Source organism: Odocoileus virginianus, chromosome 29 (assembly GCF_023699985.2).
Source record: "Odocoileus virginianus isolate 20LAN1187 ecotype Illinois chromosome 29, Ovbor_1.2, whole genome shotgun sequence".
Lineage (NCBI taxonomy): Eukaryota > Metazoa > Chordata > Mammalia > Artiodactyla > Cervidae > Odocoileus > Odocoileus virginianus.
The window spans coordinates 27501072-27517442 of record NC_069702.1 but is presented as its reverse complement, the minus strand read 5'-3'; the positions used below and the strand labels follow the sequence as shown (position 1 = coordinate 27517442).

The window sequence follows — 16371 nt, the reverse complement described above, 5'->3', positions numbered from 1 at the left end:
TTGATCAGTTCCATAATGCACTTAAAAGCCCTAATTACCATAAAAAACAAGAAAATCAATGGTGAGGCCTAGATTATTGCCAGGCTTACACGAATTAGGGTGACATCTCTGCAAACTATGTGGGAGATGGGACAACGGCTGACAACAGCTTGTTATAGTACCTCAAAAGTGCATACCCAGACAAGAAAGGAAGTAAAGGATTTCTAGGTTGCACTGAAAAAATCAATGCAGCATAGCTCTGGATGGGTGGAAAATAACATAGGTAGGTTTAAAACATTAAAAAAAAAATACACTGTTAATAGAAGTAATCACATCTGATTTTTAAATAGTATAATTTGCACAGAGAATAGTAATCACTAGTAACCCCATGTAACATGTGGAGTATGGTCACATCATACCTGCCAATGAGAAGCTCACAGAATTTATAATGCCCTTTATCTGCTGCTATGGTTAAAGCTGTATCTCTCGAGGAGGGCACTGGAGGGGCATTAACATCAGCACCTTTATCCAAAAGAACTCGGCCCACCTCTGCATAACCACCAGAGGCAGCTTCCATTAGTGGTGTGAGGCCAGTCTAGGTTTAGTGAAAAATAAAAAACAACACATAAGAGACTACAAAGTATCAAAATGTTAAACAGTAATAATTTGGGGGAACAATATGATATATCTGTTACAAAAATTCACATCTAAATTTCAACACTGACACTACTAACCTCTCTCAGTTACACTGACGTCTACTGAGAGCAGATGATTCTGTCTAATGTCAATTTGTGGGGGGAAGAAACGATGAAAGTACTTGGCATATGAAAGTGAAAGTGTCAGTCACTTAGTCGTGCCCAACTCTGTGTGACCCTATGGACTGTAACCTGTCGGGCTCCTCTGTCCATGGGATTCTCCAGGCAAGAACACTGGAAGAGGTTGCCATTTCCTCCTCAGAGGATCTTCACGACCCAGGAACTGAACCTGGTCTTCTGCACTGCAGGTAGATTCTTTAATGTTGAACCACCGGGGAAGCTCTGTTCCCTCTCTTCTCTTTCATGATAGTATATAGTTTTTAGCTGACAACCCTAATGTCATTATTACCTACAAAAATCTATTGCTGGGACTTCCCTGTGGCCCAGTGCTTAAGAATCCACCTTCTAACGCAGGGGACGTGGGTTCGATCCTTGATCAGGGAACTAAGATTCCATATGCTGCAGGAAAACTAAGTCCATGGGCCACAACTAGAGAGAAGCCCACATGTGCAATGAAGATCCCTGCATGCCCACAAAAAGTATTCCACGTGCCACAGATACACCTTTCACAGCCATAAACAAATAAATTAAAAAAAAAGAAGAAGAAAGCACTGTCTCTCTCGAAGATTAAAAAGAAAAATTGCTAAGGTATTTTAAAGAGGTGATGCTTAACCGAGTCATACAGAATGGTTTTTGTTTAAATATATAAATATATATGTAAGAGATGACTATTACTATAAAGTACTAGAATTATAATAAGCATATTGCTTGTATATACCTTAACTGTCAAAGAAATAAACCCATAGGCTGATCTCAGACCTCTTCTTACCTTAGCTCTGTGTTCCACATTTGCTTTTCTATCAAGCAGAAGACTAACCACTTCAGTTCTTCCTTGGAAGCAGGCTAAGGTAAGGGCAGTGTTCCGATTGGTTTCTATTTGAGCATTAATGTCCGAACCCATGTCTAACAGGAGCTTAACGGCAGCTGTGTGCCCATTCATAGCTGCTAACATCAGAGGAGAAATGCCCAATTTGCTACCAGTTCTGGGGGTGGAAGTATGGGAAGAACAGAAGGAAAAATATACATTTTTAAATGTTCTGGAAAAACTGAATGATAATACAGAATTCTATCTCATGATTGAAGATTAAGATTCTTTATTCTGTAGACTTATTTAAGAACACACTTCAAATCCTTTACTACCCAGAACCAGAATACTTTCTGTACAATGACTTGGACTAAAAACAAATTAACTCATTATTAAAGTGAAGTTACTCAATTCCATAAGAAACAGAGTAATTGATAATTTTTTCAAGTTGTATGTCAATAATTTTAAACACTTAAATCTGAATTCTAAATTTGTAATGTAGGCATTTCCTAAATATGGCATTAAAGAAGTGTTGTTCTACAAGTATCTTTAATATAACACTCTTAAGGGACTTGGAGAGAGAGACTAAAACTTACCTAGAATTAATCTCAGCTCCTGCATTTAGTAATATTTTGATAATGTTCACATAGCCACCAGAAGCAGCCAGGCTTAGAGGTGTGTAATCAGAAACATTCCTGTGCTCTTTATTTGCCCCTCGAGCTAACAACAGCTCCACCACCTGGAAAAAGAAAAGGGAAAAAAATAATTTCCTTCTTATGGCGAGACAATTTGCAAGGTGTATATTTATGATTTCTCTTTTTTCTGGTATATTGTCTATAATAAAAGAAAGGGAAAGTCCTTTCATCCTTTGCACAAAATCAGTCTCAAATGAAAAGCAAAAGGTCTTAGAAGTCAACAAAGGGATAAGTAAAATCCATTTTGCAATCTGTTGAAATGACAGTATTTTCATTGAAAGATCTATACTTCATGTGTTCTATAGAAGATTTTTTCATTTGTACATGTAAATGTCCTTAAAAACTAAATGTAAAAAAATTTTTGGAATAAAGCTAATACTTATTTTTCCCCAACATTTTAATACAAAAATATTTTCAAGCACATGGAAAAATTGAAAAACATTACATATACTCATCACCTAGATTCTACTATTAATATTCTATTATGCTTACTTTTCTATCACAGTTACTTGTTTGTCCATCATTGATGCATTTTGTTTCTAAGTAAGGTGTAGACACCTGCAATTTCCCTTAAATACATCAGCAAGTATACAATTAAGTAACCTCTTTTCTCAGGTTTTTTTTTTTTAGGTGAAATCTGTAACTTTTTTTTTTGTAACTTTAAATAAACGTACAAAACTTAAACTGTATATTCACTGAGTATTTTCCTGAGTATTTTCAAATGGATAAAACTCATTTAAATCTGCTATTTTTTCCACTTTATTTTTTTAATTGAAGGATAATTGCTTTACAGAATTTTGTGGTTTTCTGTCAAATATCAACAAGAATCAGCCATAGGTGTATCCATGTCCCTTCCCTCCTGAATCTCCCTCCCATTTGTTATTTATTCATGTTCCTTCCCAGTCAATTCTACCCACAGGCTAGTTTCATTTACCATAGATCTTCATATAAATGAATCACACAGTGTTTGAGAGCAATTTGTATGTATTGTGCAGCATTCCATTAAGTGAATACACTAGTTTATCTATTCTACTGATGAACATCACTACTGTTTCTAGTTTTGGCAATTTGGCAAAATTTAGTACTGTCGATCTTTAATTTAGCCATTCTAGTAGATGTTATATCTCACTGGGTCTTAATTTACAGTCCCTGTTGTTGAGAATATTAGCATTTACTTAAGTGTCATTCAAGGGTCTTTTAGTCTATTATAACATTTTTTTTGTCTTTTGTTTTTTAAGTTCACATTCTTAACCACTTTCTTTTTTAAATTTTATTTTTTATTGAGGCATAGTTGATTTACCGTGTGTTAGTTTCAGGTGTACAGCAAAGTAATTCAGCTATATATACATATATATACACTAGATACACATGTATTCAGTTATACACATATATAATTCTTTCTTTTTCAAATTCTTTTCCCTTATAGGTTATTCTAAAATTTTGAGTACAGTTCCCTGTGCTATATAGTAGGTCCCTGTTGGTCATCTATTCCATGTATAGTAGTGAGGATATTTTAATTCCTAACTTGTGTTTTATTCATCAGCTACTCCCTTCCCCTATGGGTGTGTGTGTGTGTGTGTGTGCGTGCGTGCGTGCGCGTGTGTGTGTGCGTGCGTGTGTGTGTGTGTGTGTGTGTGCACGCGCGCTCAGTCTCTCAGCCCTTAGGGCTGCAAAGAGCCATCCAAGACTGAGTGGCTGAGCACACACACACAGCTCAAGTACTTCCAATGAAGTCTAAATTGAGATATACAGATCTGCTGGGAAGCTCTTCAAATCACATAGTGATCGAAAATTTCAGTTAAGTCACAATTTTATTCATTATATTTCAAAAACAGAACATTTACAATTCTGACTGGTAGAATCACCTCCACTGAGGAATACATAGATAATGAGAATGGTGAAATAAAAAGAAAAAGAGGATGACCTAGAGTGCTTCCTAAATACAAGATTCAACAATTCCCTATTGAAAAGTTATCAATCCAAAGAGACAGCACACCTGGTGAATACAACTGGATTTAAAAAATGGATTTAAAATGAGGTTATCCAACTGATTATTAAATGCCCAAAGAAGGCACACAAGTGAGTAAATTTATAAGTTCTTGAGTCCACACCTAAGCACACCAGCTGTTCTAGCTAAAAAAAGCTAAAAGATTATATAATATTACCCAAGAACCTTCAGAGTTAAGAAGGGTTGGGGAACAATTAAAAGATAAAATTACTCAAAACAACTAAAAATTGAACACTCTTAATTCCCTACTAATCTTATATGTAGACAGCAACAGAGGCTGAGCTTAAGTACTTTTCATACTAAGTACTCTGGGAGAGGAAAAGGTGAATGAATATAGGCCCTGCTTATGGGAAGCTTGCTGACTTGATTTGGGATGTCTTAATCATTCTATTAGTTTGAATGCAATATAGAGAGATTTCCATGGCAGTTAGTACTTTTAGATGAGTAGGATAATAAACAATGTATGCTTTTTTTGGCAAGACAGCTTATGCTAACATTAATTCTTATCCTTTCGCGAAAAGCTAATAGTTTCATTAGTGAGATAAATCTTAATGTCTGTCCACTGTTCCTACAAAATCACATAAATTAAACCATATATTTGTTAAATGGAGGGAGGAAAAGAAATTATACTTCGGAACAACAATACCTCCTGTCTTCCCCCAGAACAAGCCAAAGATAGTGGTGTATCCTTGGTTCTTTCTGACTGGGCTTCAATGTCTGCACCGTTGTCCAGCAATATTTCAACAACACCAACATGACCAGCTGTAGCAGCCAATATGAGTGGAGTAAAACCTGAAGCAAAATAAAGATCTTAGCTAAGCAAAGAAACAGTGCTATTTTCTATCCTATCTAAGCATCAATATAGGGCTACAAGTAGGAGACACAAATTCAGAAGAAAGCTAATGACTTTTCTTGTCTACCTTTCTTGTCTCGGTGCTCAATACTGGCTCCCCTTTCTAGCAGAGTCTGTACCAGCTCCTCGTGGCCACCAGCGCAGGCGAGCGTTAGCGCTGTGTCATGATTACTCTCAGTCTGTAAAAATCAATTACTGATTAGTCCATTCGACAGGTAAAAATGCTAACGTCAACTGCATAATATGTACATATACCAAATACACACCCACACATACACCACGTGACCGTATCAAATAATTGGATAGTAAATCTTTTTCTCCCCATTAGCAGGTAATTTGTGATTTTTTTAAAAATAAAGACTAATATTTGAACTTTATGGGCAATTCTTAAAGCAAGCAAGAAAAAAAGTATGATTTTCCAACCATATGCTATTTTCAGCTACATGTTTTAAGAAATACAACTGTGGATTCACTTTCTCCTCTATACATAAATGGAGTAGCACAGACAAGATTTATTTTCCCATTCCAAACAAAAAAGGAAGGTTATTTGAAATGATAGGCAATACATGACACTGATCACTGCAGACAGAAATGATTAACTTATTTTATTGCCTGGAGAGTTTCCAGGCTAAAGTGAAGGAAAAGGATACCCAAAAACAGTCTGGCAGTCTCTGGAATTGAAAAAGAGTTTGGAGAAGTGAAGGTGGATAGAATTCATGGGGCAGACTACTGGGGAGGAAGGTGCTACATTCAGACAGTTCTCCAGAGATTCACAGAGGGCTCCCCTAGAGTTTTCAGCTGAGCTCTGAACAGCACATGTGCATAAGGAAAATTATTGGAGGTCAGGGAAAGACCACTAGAAGGGGCTGAACACCACCAAAAGGTTAAACAGGACTGGGAATAGTTTGATTCCCACAGCAGAGCAGAAAGACCCTCAAGATATTCAAAACAAACAGAATATCAAGAAGAATCCTCAGCCATTGGGCCAAATTAGCTACTCTGGACTCAACAAAGAAAGCTGAAAAACAAGTCTTGAAATGAAAACACTATTTTCAAGTAACTGCATTCAAGGAACAAAGCCCATAAAAAGTCAAAGAAACAAAAAATATACATAAGATACAGAGTACTTTGAAACACAAAGACCTGTAATTGAGACATGATGACACTGTTAATATACAGTTTACTTCTGACTTCTACCAATGATAGGGACAAATATTGGATTTACCAGTGGTCACACTCTATCATGGCTTAAATACTTATTTAGTGAGTTAAGTCCTCATGTTTTTATTACTCTAAGCCGGCACTATACAAAAAAATGTATATACTATACATTTGTATATGCTATACAAAAAAAACACTAGCCAAATGTGGCTATTAGTACTTGAAATATAGCTAGAGTGACTGAGGAATTGAATTTTAAATTTTAACTTAAAAAACTGATAATTTGGTTATTAGAAAGCTTTTCTGTATGTCTGGGGCAAATTAAATAATGATACCTACTTTTTCAGTCATTTAATCAAGTCTAAATGCAAATCAAGTATTTCCAATGAAGTTACACTGAGATATATATTTAAAAATTGAGTGGCAAGCCATCTGGATTTGCCCAGTATGGAGGCGGTTTCTGGGATCAGAGGCTTTTGGTGCTAAAGTCAGGAAAGTTTATGATTTATGATTTGACCACTCTAACCTGTAAGTACAACATGCACACTAAATTTTGAAGACTTCAGTATGAAGTAACAATGTAAAATACCTCAGTAACTTTTTAGCACTGATTATATGTTTAAACAATATTATGGATATATTATGTGAAATAGAGCCTTAAAATTAATTCCTATTTCTTTCTGCTTTTTTAAAATGTGGCTACCAGAAAGTGTGCAGTTATGTATCTGTCACCCTCACGGGACTATCTACCCCTGGAAGGCAGTGAACATCTCTTACTTGTGCCTGCATTCTCTACCTTAGTGATGTCTCGACTAGGAGACAATGGGTGAGAATTGTTGAACAAATGACAGCAGCTCTAACGGTGATAGAATCAAAGATTACTGCTAATTAAAATAAGACTACATATATGATATATATATTATGTCATATAATAAATGCAAAAAGGACTGGCATAATCTCCCACAAGTTCACTAACTCTAAAAACCAACCTCCATTATAAAAAACTGAGTAACAAGACACAAAAGGAAAAAATACAATCAAGAAATAAGAAAAAGCCCACTAGTCAGGGATGAAAAGGGAGACTGCAAAAGCTGCTCTGCAAAAGAAGCTGGCAGAGAGCAGAGCTACTGACTGCAGAGATCAGGGATGGACTGGCCCCTAGGGAGAGATGCAGCAACTACAACAATGGAGGAGGACATGAATACTTAAATGAGTGACAGCTCTAACTGTGTTACAGTATTTGATCTTCATTTCAGGTTTATAAGGAAGGAATTATTATGTCTGACTTTAGAGAAATGGAGACAAGTGTCAGAGAAATAATCTAATGGTCACATGTGCTAACAAAGATTGGTGTAAAAACCAAGAGGATCTTGGGTAACAAAATGCTGTCTTACCCTATAACATCACAGCGCAGCCCTAAGGCACAGTTAACTGAGGGAAGCATAATATTAAGTCTATCTGTATTATGCACTCTATGTTAGTGTGGAAACTATTAGTAGAAGAGTCGTCTTTATGATGAAGAGTCAACTTTACCAAGTTTGTAAGTTTTCTAAGTTTTCTGGGGGTTAAAGAGTAATTTAGGAAACTGGTGTCACTCTTAATAGAGAATGAAGAGACAAAGTTTCGAAAAGGTAAGCATGAAAAATTTTAGAGAAATCAGTAAAACTGGTTTTTTTTTCCACATTATAAAATATCAATTCAGTTGACATTTATTAAGCACCTTTTACAGTCAAAGTACTCTGCAAGGAACTCCACGGCTGACAAAGGTAAAAGAGTCTCTGCTTACTAGAAGTTTACAGGTACTGTACAAAGGAAATTTAGGTTCAAACTAAGAAAGAAATATGAAAAATTTATGAGCTGGAGGAAAAAATATTTAAAGCTGAGGAGGGTGGTTGGTTAGTCAAATTCTTTGGGGAACTTAAAAGTAGGTAACTTCACTATATTTCTGCATTAAGGGGAAATTAAAGCAGCTAGTACTTTACAACAACCTATTAGAACAATAAGGAACAAACTTAAAAATCCTGAAATGAGACTTTCATCCCCTCAAAAACATACCTACGTATTCCCAAAATAGTAAGAAATATCCTGATTTGCAATACATCAAGAAACAATTTAACTAAAGTAGGAATTTGGGTTAAAATTAACTATGGACAATATATCAAAAAAGCGTTTTTGAAATTTTTAATCTAGGAAATGAAATACAGGTGATGATTTTCTAGAAGGTAAAGTAACACTGAATTTACATTATACTGGTTACTAAGTTACATTCTTGGTCATATATCGAAGAGAAATCTGGAAAGAAGAGCTTTGTTAAGAGCTTTCCAGGTTTATATTCTAAAGAAAATTTTTATTTAGCTCACAATATCATGAAATATACCATTGTGTATCATAGTATGTTGTTATGATGATTCAGGCTTACCAGGAATGGTCACTCAATTTTATAAGAGGAAAAAAAACAAAAAAGATGGAAGAATCATAAGACAAATGCAATATTAAAGGAAAAGGCAACTTTTAATGAATTGGAATGTAATTGAAAAAATATATCTGAACTACAAAAAAAGAAATTTATTAAATTACTTTGAAAACTGCTAGAATTTAACAAGATGAACACTTATAGACCGCCACAATCCCAAACATCTCATTCTCTAACCAAGTCAGGGGTCATACATAAGATTAAAAAGGAGAGCACTTTAGGGCATTCAATAAATGAGACAAATCAGTAAGATAGTAACAATCCACTTAACACTTCATATAAACAAGCAGAATAGGTGCATTTTAGTGCACAATGCTTTAATGGCAGAGTATTACATATTACTACCAATTCATTTTATTCTGATCTCCTTAATCTCTCTCATTAAATCATGATGAAACTATTTTCCATGTTGCAAAGACAGAAAAAGAGAAGTACCAAATGATGTTTAAACCACTAAAGGTAAAACATAGTTTCACAATTTCAGTGTTGATATGTATTTACCTTCTTTAAAAGATAATAAGCATATGCCAATTACTAAAAACAGGAGAAAAGTCAAAATTACATTAGAAAGTTTTTACTTTTTCCATTTTTGATATATACTGCAGTAAGTTACTCCATGTTTAAGGAAAGCCTTTAGAAATTTGAGTAAAAAGTGTCAAGTAGTTTAGAACTGGAACACAAGTTCAGTTCATGCCAGAACACAGGTTTTAGAACTCATGAACAGAATAACTAATTCTTTCTCACTTTTAGTGTCTAGTAGAGTTAATTAAAATTTAATACAATAATATATAGAAAATAATTAATTAACTCAGGGCATTCAACTCTGTCAACCGTATTTACTGTTTCATATAAAACCATAGCTCTTAAAAATCTCTACATGATTCCTATCTACATGTTTCTATATCTAGAGTATCCAGGTATAAGTTTTATTATATCACTTAAGCAAAATTAAAATAGAGAGCAGAGCTATGTTATCAGAATATATAGTAAAACAGTCCCAAATAATCACTTCAAACCATCACTTATTGTTGTTTGCTAAAATAAATTCTGGTACCAGCACAGTGTGTGGTATTAGTAATCTTAAAAGTCTGGAAAATATCCAAACAATTCAATAAAACCGTTACATGAGAGGCAAAGAGCCTGTGGCACACACACCAAGGGTGATTTCTAGTTACAGAACATAAGATTTGAGGAATCTTATAGAGAATGCAAATTTGTTATCTTTAGCACTCTTTAAGGGCCAGAAATTAAACAGAACAACTAAGCCTGTGTGCCTATAGACAATGCTCTGCAACAAGGGAAGCGACCACAATGAGAAGCCCACACACTGCAAGTAAGAGTAGACCCCAATCACTCCAACTAGAGAAAGACTGAGTATAGCAATGAAGACTGAGCATAACAAAAAATAAATAAATGAATAAATGAAATCAATATTAGTTCCCAACTATAATGATCAACTAAACAACCATTTTCCAAGAATCATTATTATTTTGAAAGGAGGTGTGTGTGTTTTTGTGTGTGTGTGTGTGTTAGTCACTCAGTCATGTACAACTCTTTGTGACAGGCACCTCTGCCCATGGAATTCTCCAGGCAAGAATACTGGAGTAGACTGCGATTCCTTTCTGCAGGGCATCTTCCCGACCCATGGATGGAACCCGGGCTTCCTACATTGCAGGCAGAATCTTTAACGTCTGGGCCACCAGGGAAGCCCCAAAACGAGATGTACTGAAGCATTAAAAATTAAACTTCTTCTGTTCTTCCTTAAAATATGTGATAAATATGTGGTACGACCAAGGAAATATGCTAAAACAATGCAAAGATTAAACACACATGACACCTTGCTACCTAGGCAGATTCATTTTTCAGATTCTAAACCCAGAGTTCATTTGTTTGAAAGCTGGTGGCACTAAAAATTGGCTTTTAGGTAAGACCTCTCTCCTCACCTGTAAAATGGGAATAGTAACAGTACCTACTTCATGGTACTATTATAAAGATTAAGTTAAAGAAGTATCTGTAAAGTGTTAAGAACAAAAAGTTTAAGTTTTGTTAAATAAACACATGAAGGATTCAATTATTAGAGAACTTTTAATCTTTCATAATAGAAGAATCTTGGTACTAACTTTTTCATCATATCACCTGTCTATAATAGCACAGTATTGTCACACATAAATAGAAATATGCATTATGTAAAATCTCATGGCATTTGTATTTGAGAATCTAGTAAAAACTTCAGATGGATTAAGCACCAAAGAATCTTATATATACCACTTTAAGTAACCTCCTGGTATCATAAAAACTAGTAAATTTTAAAAAGCAACACTGAAAGTAAAGTGATAAGCAATTATTTCTGAACAATAATTCTGTACTATGTATTCCAAAACATGTAATACAAGAAATTTCTAATTCCTAACTATGCATTTATGGTAAACTTCAAGAAAAATATTCTAACTCAAATTAGTCTAACCCATCTGAAAAACCTCATGTAAAGAAGCAGATTTTTAAGGAGCTATAGTCAAATTTTTTTAAATAAAAATGTGCACTACATTTAAAATGTATGTTGTATTTTAAATTTTAATATTTTAAAAGTATTTTTATGCAGCTTCTCAGAAATTAATTTATGCTGGCTAAGTGGTAAAGTTAGATAAAATTGCATTATCATTTCATTATAATAACCTCAAATTCAATAAATTCATGATCATACTTAACGGAACCTTTTCTGGGGCTGTTTTATTTTAAAGCATTAAAAGAGAAATCCTTTTATATTTTGGTGAAGTTTTATTTTTACTTATGGACCAATTTTTGATCCCATAAAAACTAGAAAAAATACTTCTGGCTAAAACATTAACAGATTCAGAGCAAAACAGATTGGAGAAAATAATGCAAATTAAATAAAATGTTCAATCCAATTCTATAATGCAATCCTTATGAAAAGTAAACCATTGTGGTTTAAATGAATGCCTTTTTCTTTTTTTAATGAAAAATGAGGCTCATAATATGGTATCTGGAAGGGTACCTTTGAGGTTAAACAAACCTAAGTTTGACTACCAGCCCCACCACTTCTTAGTTAAATGAAGTGATTGTAAGCCAGATTCTTAATGTCTCTCTTAGCCTCGATTTTTTCATCTGGAAAATGGGGTTTTAGGAGTAGCTACTCATATGTATAGTCTGAAGATTAAATAAGGTTATTCCTTAAAAATAGCCCCTGACAATTTTAAGTGTTCAAAACAACAAAAAAAAGTTAGCTCCTATAATAAGAAAAGCAAGTAAGAACAAATTAAATTCCTTCTTCACAGTATCACCAAGAAACACTTTAACGAAAAGGAGGCTTTATTTTCAACAGCTTAATAGTACAGCTCCTTAACGGCGAAATGATATGCACACACACTTTCTCTCTCCCTGTCTCCTTCCCTAAAACTGATATTTATAAAGAACTGATCATTTATAAAACAAGTTTTATAATGTACCCCACCACTCTCATACTAGTCTATCAGGTAATGATCAAAACACAAAACTAAATAAACTGCAAACATTTCTCAGTCCTGAAGAAAGCCACATACCCTTACCTCCTTCAGCAGTCTTGTAAGCTAGGTCTCTTGGCATTACTTCAGAAAGAAACACAAGCTATCCTTTCTTCCCAACCTCACTTTGCTCTGAGGTTTCATGGTAAGCGAATGTTTTAAAATAACTTTTTTAAAAAAAAACAACTTAACAGGTGTTATACACACAGACACACACACTTACTAATGTATTTCTGTCAACAGGATCAGAATTTTCAAAGACAATATAAATGCAACTGAGTATATATATGATATTTAATGGAATCCAATATGAATTTTAAAATACAGCTTCTAATTAAAATTTAGATAAAATACACAAATTTTAAGTTCTGTCTCTTGACATCCTCTTCTAAAGCTTAAGAAAAAAAGATTACTTGATGACTGTGGAAACCAAATCTTCACAGTAATTATCAGTAATAATTTGTGCTTGGAATTTTATTGCTTTAAATGTGGATTTTGTAATTTATACTTGTAGCTCAAGTTTTTGCCCAGAGACAAAGCAGTCTAGGATGATTTAAATCACTGATGAAAGTTTCACAATGATATAATGCAGTTAGAGCTGTCACTCCTGGGTGTGGACTTACCTGCGCGTCAATGTCAATGGCAGGGTAGATAGGAAGCATGGCTGAAGGAGAGATGATAGGGCTTGGAGTTGGAGTCTGAGGTTGGGAAATGGAAGCAGCGATACTGTGGGTAGGAGTGTTTGACATTGCAGATGCTCTTCCACTGACTGCTGTTGGACAAAATAACTGCACTTAATAAGGATGAAACACTGTTAGGTAACAGCAAGAAATAATTATTAGAAAATAGTTAAAGATATTTAAAAACAAATTATCTATAGAGAGACTGCCACAGCACTAATAGCTCATTTTCCTGGTTATTTCTGACATTGGATACAGAGCAAAATTTAAATATATATTGAAAGTAACCCATTTGCTAAACAATAATCCATGTGGAAAACAAATTCCCCTCTTATGGTATGTAATCATAAAACTTTAGTTCAAAATAACCCTGAAAACAAAAATATTTTTATGAAGTAAAATTAATATATATGCAAACGGTTATCCATATGTCTTCTTAATCAAAAAAGGAATAAAAGTTAAAATAGTCAAGTTCAGAAGGAGAAAATGTGACTTTTATCTGCCAATTTCACACTTCATAGTCTAGAACTAATGAAAGTAATATCACTGGGGATAATCACTATGGACTGTTTAAAATACTTCCTATTCTTTTATTAGCTGTAGACAGGGGGTGGCCCTCAATATGACAGTATGTATATATATAAATTTGATCCTCACACAGAAACAGTTTCTCACATACAGAAATTATTCTGAAGGAGGTAAAATGCCCACCAATCAATCAAGCAATCACACTGGACTTAGAAGGATGAAATTAAAAGATTAGGGTAGAAATAAATGCATGCATACAACCATCCTTGAAATGTAGATTATTGTTAGTTCTTATAAGTGTAATTTTGCCATGATATTATTTTCACCAAAATAAGTGAATTAAGAAGGGGCTAATTAGATCAGTATTTGAGGTGGGAGAATTTCAAGGTGGTAGCAGTTGAGGGTACTTTACTCCCTCATCAATTGACTTCTGGAGTTGACATGTGAATATCAACCCTTCCCCCGCTTATTGAAAATGCTAATCTTGAATGATCAACAGTAGTATGGATTTAAGTTACCAACGTAGTTATCAACTACATCAGACAGAAAACAATCATGATTCACAACTGGATCTGAAACCAGCAAGAGAGGTTATTTATGATCCTACCAAGAACAAAACTGAAATTGACCTTATTATAACAATTATAAACATGACTGTCAATTAAAAAATCTATTTACATGAAATCCTCAGTTCAGGCACAAACATACACTATACATTATAGCAACACACATTCTATAATTATACATTTTAAAGTCCACTTAAAAGCCAAAAGAAAAACAAAGGAGGAAACAAAACAAAACAAACAAAACACACTCTTCAAATCCTTAGGGATCCAGATCAATAGAAAAGGGTATGTGCTAATTCATTAATCACCTAATGACCTTGATATTGTTACTCCATGCTGGTAGTTTTGTATGTTAAGAAAAAGATCAAGACAATTCAAATGTACACATTTTAGATAAAAATTTCAAAACCATATAAAATCTATGGCTCTTAAAATAGATTCCATATTCTCCTTTGATTAGATATTTACAAATGAAAATGCTACCCTAAACACAAAATTAGCTTAAACAGAATGAACATCAATCTGTCCAAAAAACTGATTTTTACTTCATGATACTAAACAACAAAAAAATCTCAGCTTTACTGTTAAATGGCTAAATTATAATTTATACATCAATTATAATAAGTTCTTCTAAAGAACATATTAAATTGGTTTTCTTATTTTTGGTCAAGGAGATAGGAAACATCAATTTCCTCATATCACTTCCTTTCAGGTATCTATGAAATTGCTTTACTAAAACTAAATAACTGCCTGTCACTCATCCATTCTCTACAATGAAAATTAATAACTGTAAATATGTAGGTACCCGAAGGAACTATGGTACCGACCAGATCTTTACATGTGGAACTTCATTAGTGTTAAGAGTTCAGAGAGGTTTTAACAACAGGTAAGGAAAGAGGAAATCTTGAGAGCACAGCAAAGCAAGGTGTTAAGACTGGTTAAACAGGGAACTGATCTTGCTTTGGCTAGTATAGAAACCAGGGAAGATCTTGGCCAGCCAAGTGCTAGAGAAAAAGCAACTGAACCTTATAGGAGCATCTAATAAACTGGGACTAACCAATAAAGGACGGAGATTATGCTTAAGGAAAAAAGAAAGACAAGACTAAGACTAATGAAGTTGTAAGATATTTAAAAATCCAAAGAAATGGAAATGGTTATTAGTCAACTGAAATAACAAGTACTACCACAGAAAAAGTTCAAAGAAATGCTGTGGAAGTTGAGTGTATATGTGTATGTTTGTGCACGTGTACATGCATGATGCAGGAATGGGTTGCAGGGAGGTAGCTGGTGGTTTTTAATCCTGCTCTTTATTCTGGCCATCTCTCCTCTCCCCATATAAATGAGAATAAACAAGCAAAGTATTTTTATAATATGACAAGTGTTTGTCATATTTCCTGAAAAGTTTTACACTTAAAAAAATTTTTATATGAAGATACCTGTAACACAGGGAGAACTGAATTATTTTTGTTTGGTAAACAAATCACAGAAAAACTACTTTACAAGCCTCCAATGATTCTGACTGGCATAAAAATTATACAACTGGCAAATCATTATTGATAACTATGCCCAAGAACATCAGGTAAATTTTGATAGCATATCAAAATGTTAAAAATATTCATTGGTATGTAATGTCCATTCTTCACTTAATTGAATAAGCAACTCAATTCTATACATTCTTTGGTAGTTCAGTTTACATAATAGTAAGAATACCATTATGATCTAAATGAATGGTCATGAAAGAAATATCAAATTTGGGATTTGGAGCTAATTACGTATGCTTCAATTTTCATAATATATCTACTGTTTTTAAAATTACATTCCCAATTATTATAAACAGCTAATGGTGATTGGTAGTAATTTTAAAATCTATAAAACAATTTATACTTAACACAAGAATCTTTATTGTTATTACTAATGATTAATAGCATTTTTTTCTGATGTAGTTACTGGACCCTCTAAGATCAGCAGAAATTTTCATTCCACATGTTACTGTTAAGGTGATACTAGAAGAGAACTGGGAAACTTTTAAGTAATTTCTAAGTACAAAATCTGTGTCATTAGTTGGTTTCTTAGTTTCTCAGTGTTACCTACTAAATATCTCATATATGCCTGTGCTTCACTTCAGTCATATCCAACTCTTTGAGATCCTACAGATTGCAGCCCACCAGGCTCTGTCCATGGGATTCTCCAGGCAAGAACACTGGAGTGGGTTGCCATGCCCGCCTCCAGGTGATCTTCCCCACCCAGGGATTGAACCCACGTCTCCCGCACTGCAGGTGGATTCTTTACC

General features: G+C 34.1%; 1 protein-coding gene across 10 annotated transcripts in view; it reads right to left on the bottom strand.

The window, feature by feature from the left end:
- ANKRD17 (ankyrin repeat domain 17) overlaps window positions 1–16371 on the bottom strand; it is a 167598-nt gene that overhangs the window by 41268 nt on the left and 109959 nt on the right. For 7 of the 10 annotated variants that reach the window (XM_070458305.1, XM_070458307.1, XM_020885333.2 and 4 more), the window contains 6 exons: window positions 12931–13079; window positions 5223–5334; window positions 4949–5094; window positions 2196–2338; window positions 1564–1777; window positions 399–574 (listed from right to left, as the gene is read on the bottom strand). In XM_070458305.1, coding sequence (XP_070314406.1) covers window positions 399–574; window positions 1564–1777; window positions 2196–2338; window positions 4949–5094; window positions 5223–5334; window positions 12931–13079 — 940 coding nt within the window. The remainder of the gene's footprint in view (window positions 1–398; window positions 575–1563; window positions 1778–2195; window positions 2339–4948; window positions 5095–5222; window positions 5335–12930; window positions 13080–16371) is intronic. The other 3 variants (XM_070458306.1, XM_070458308.1, XM_020885334.2) reach the window with 1 other exon arrangement.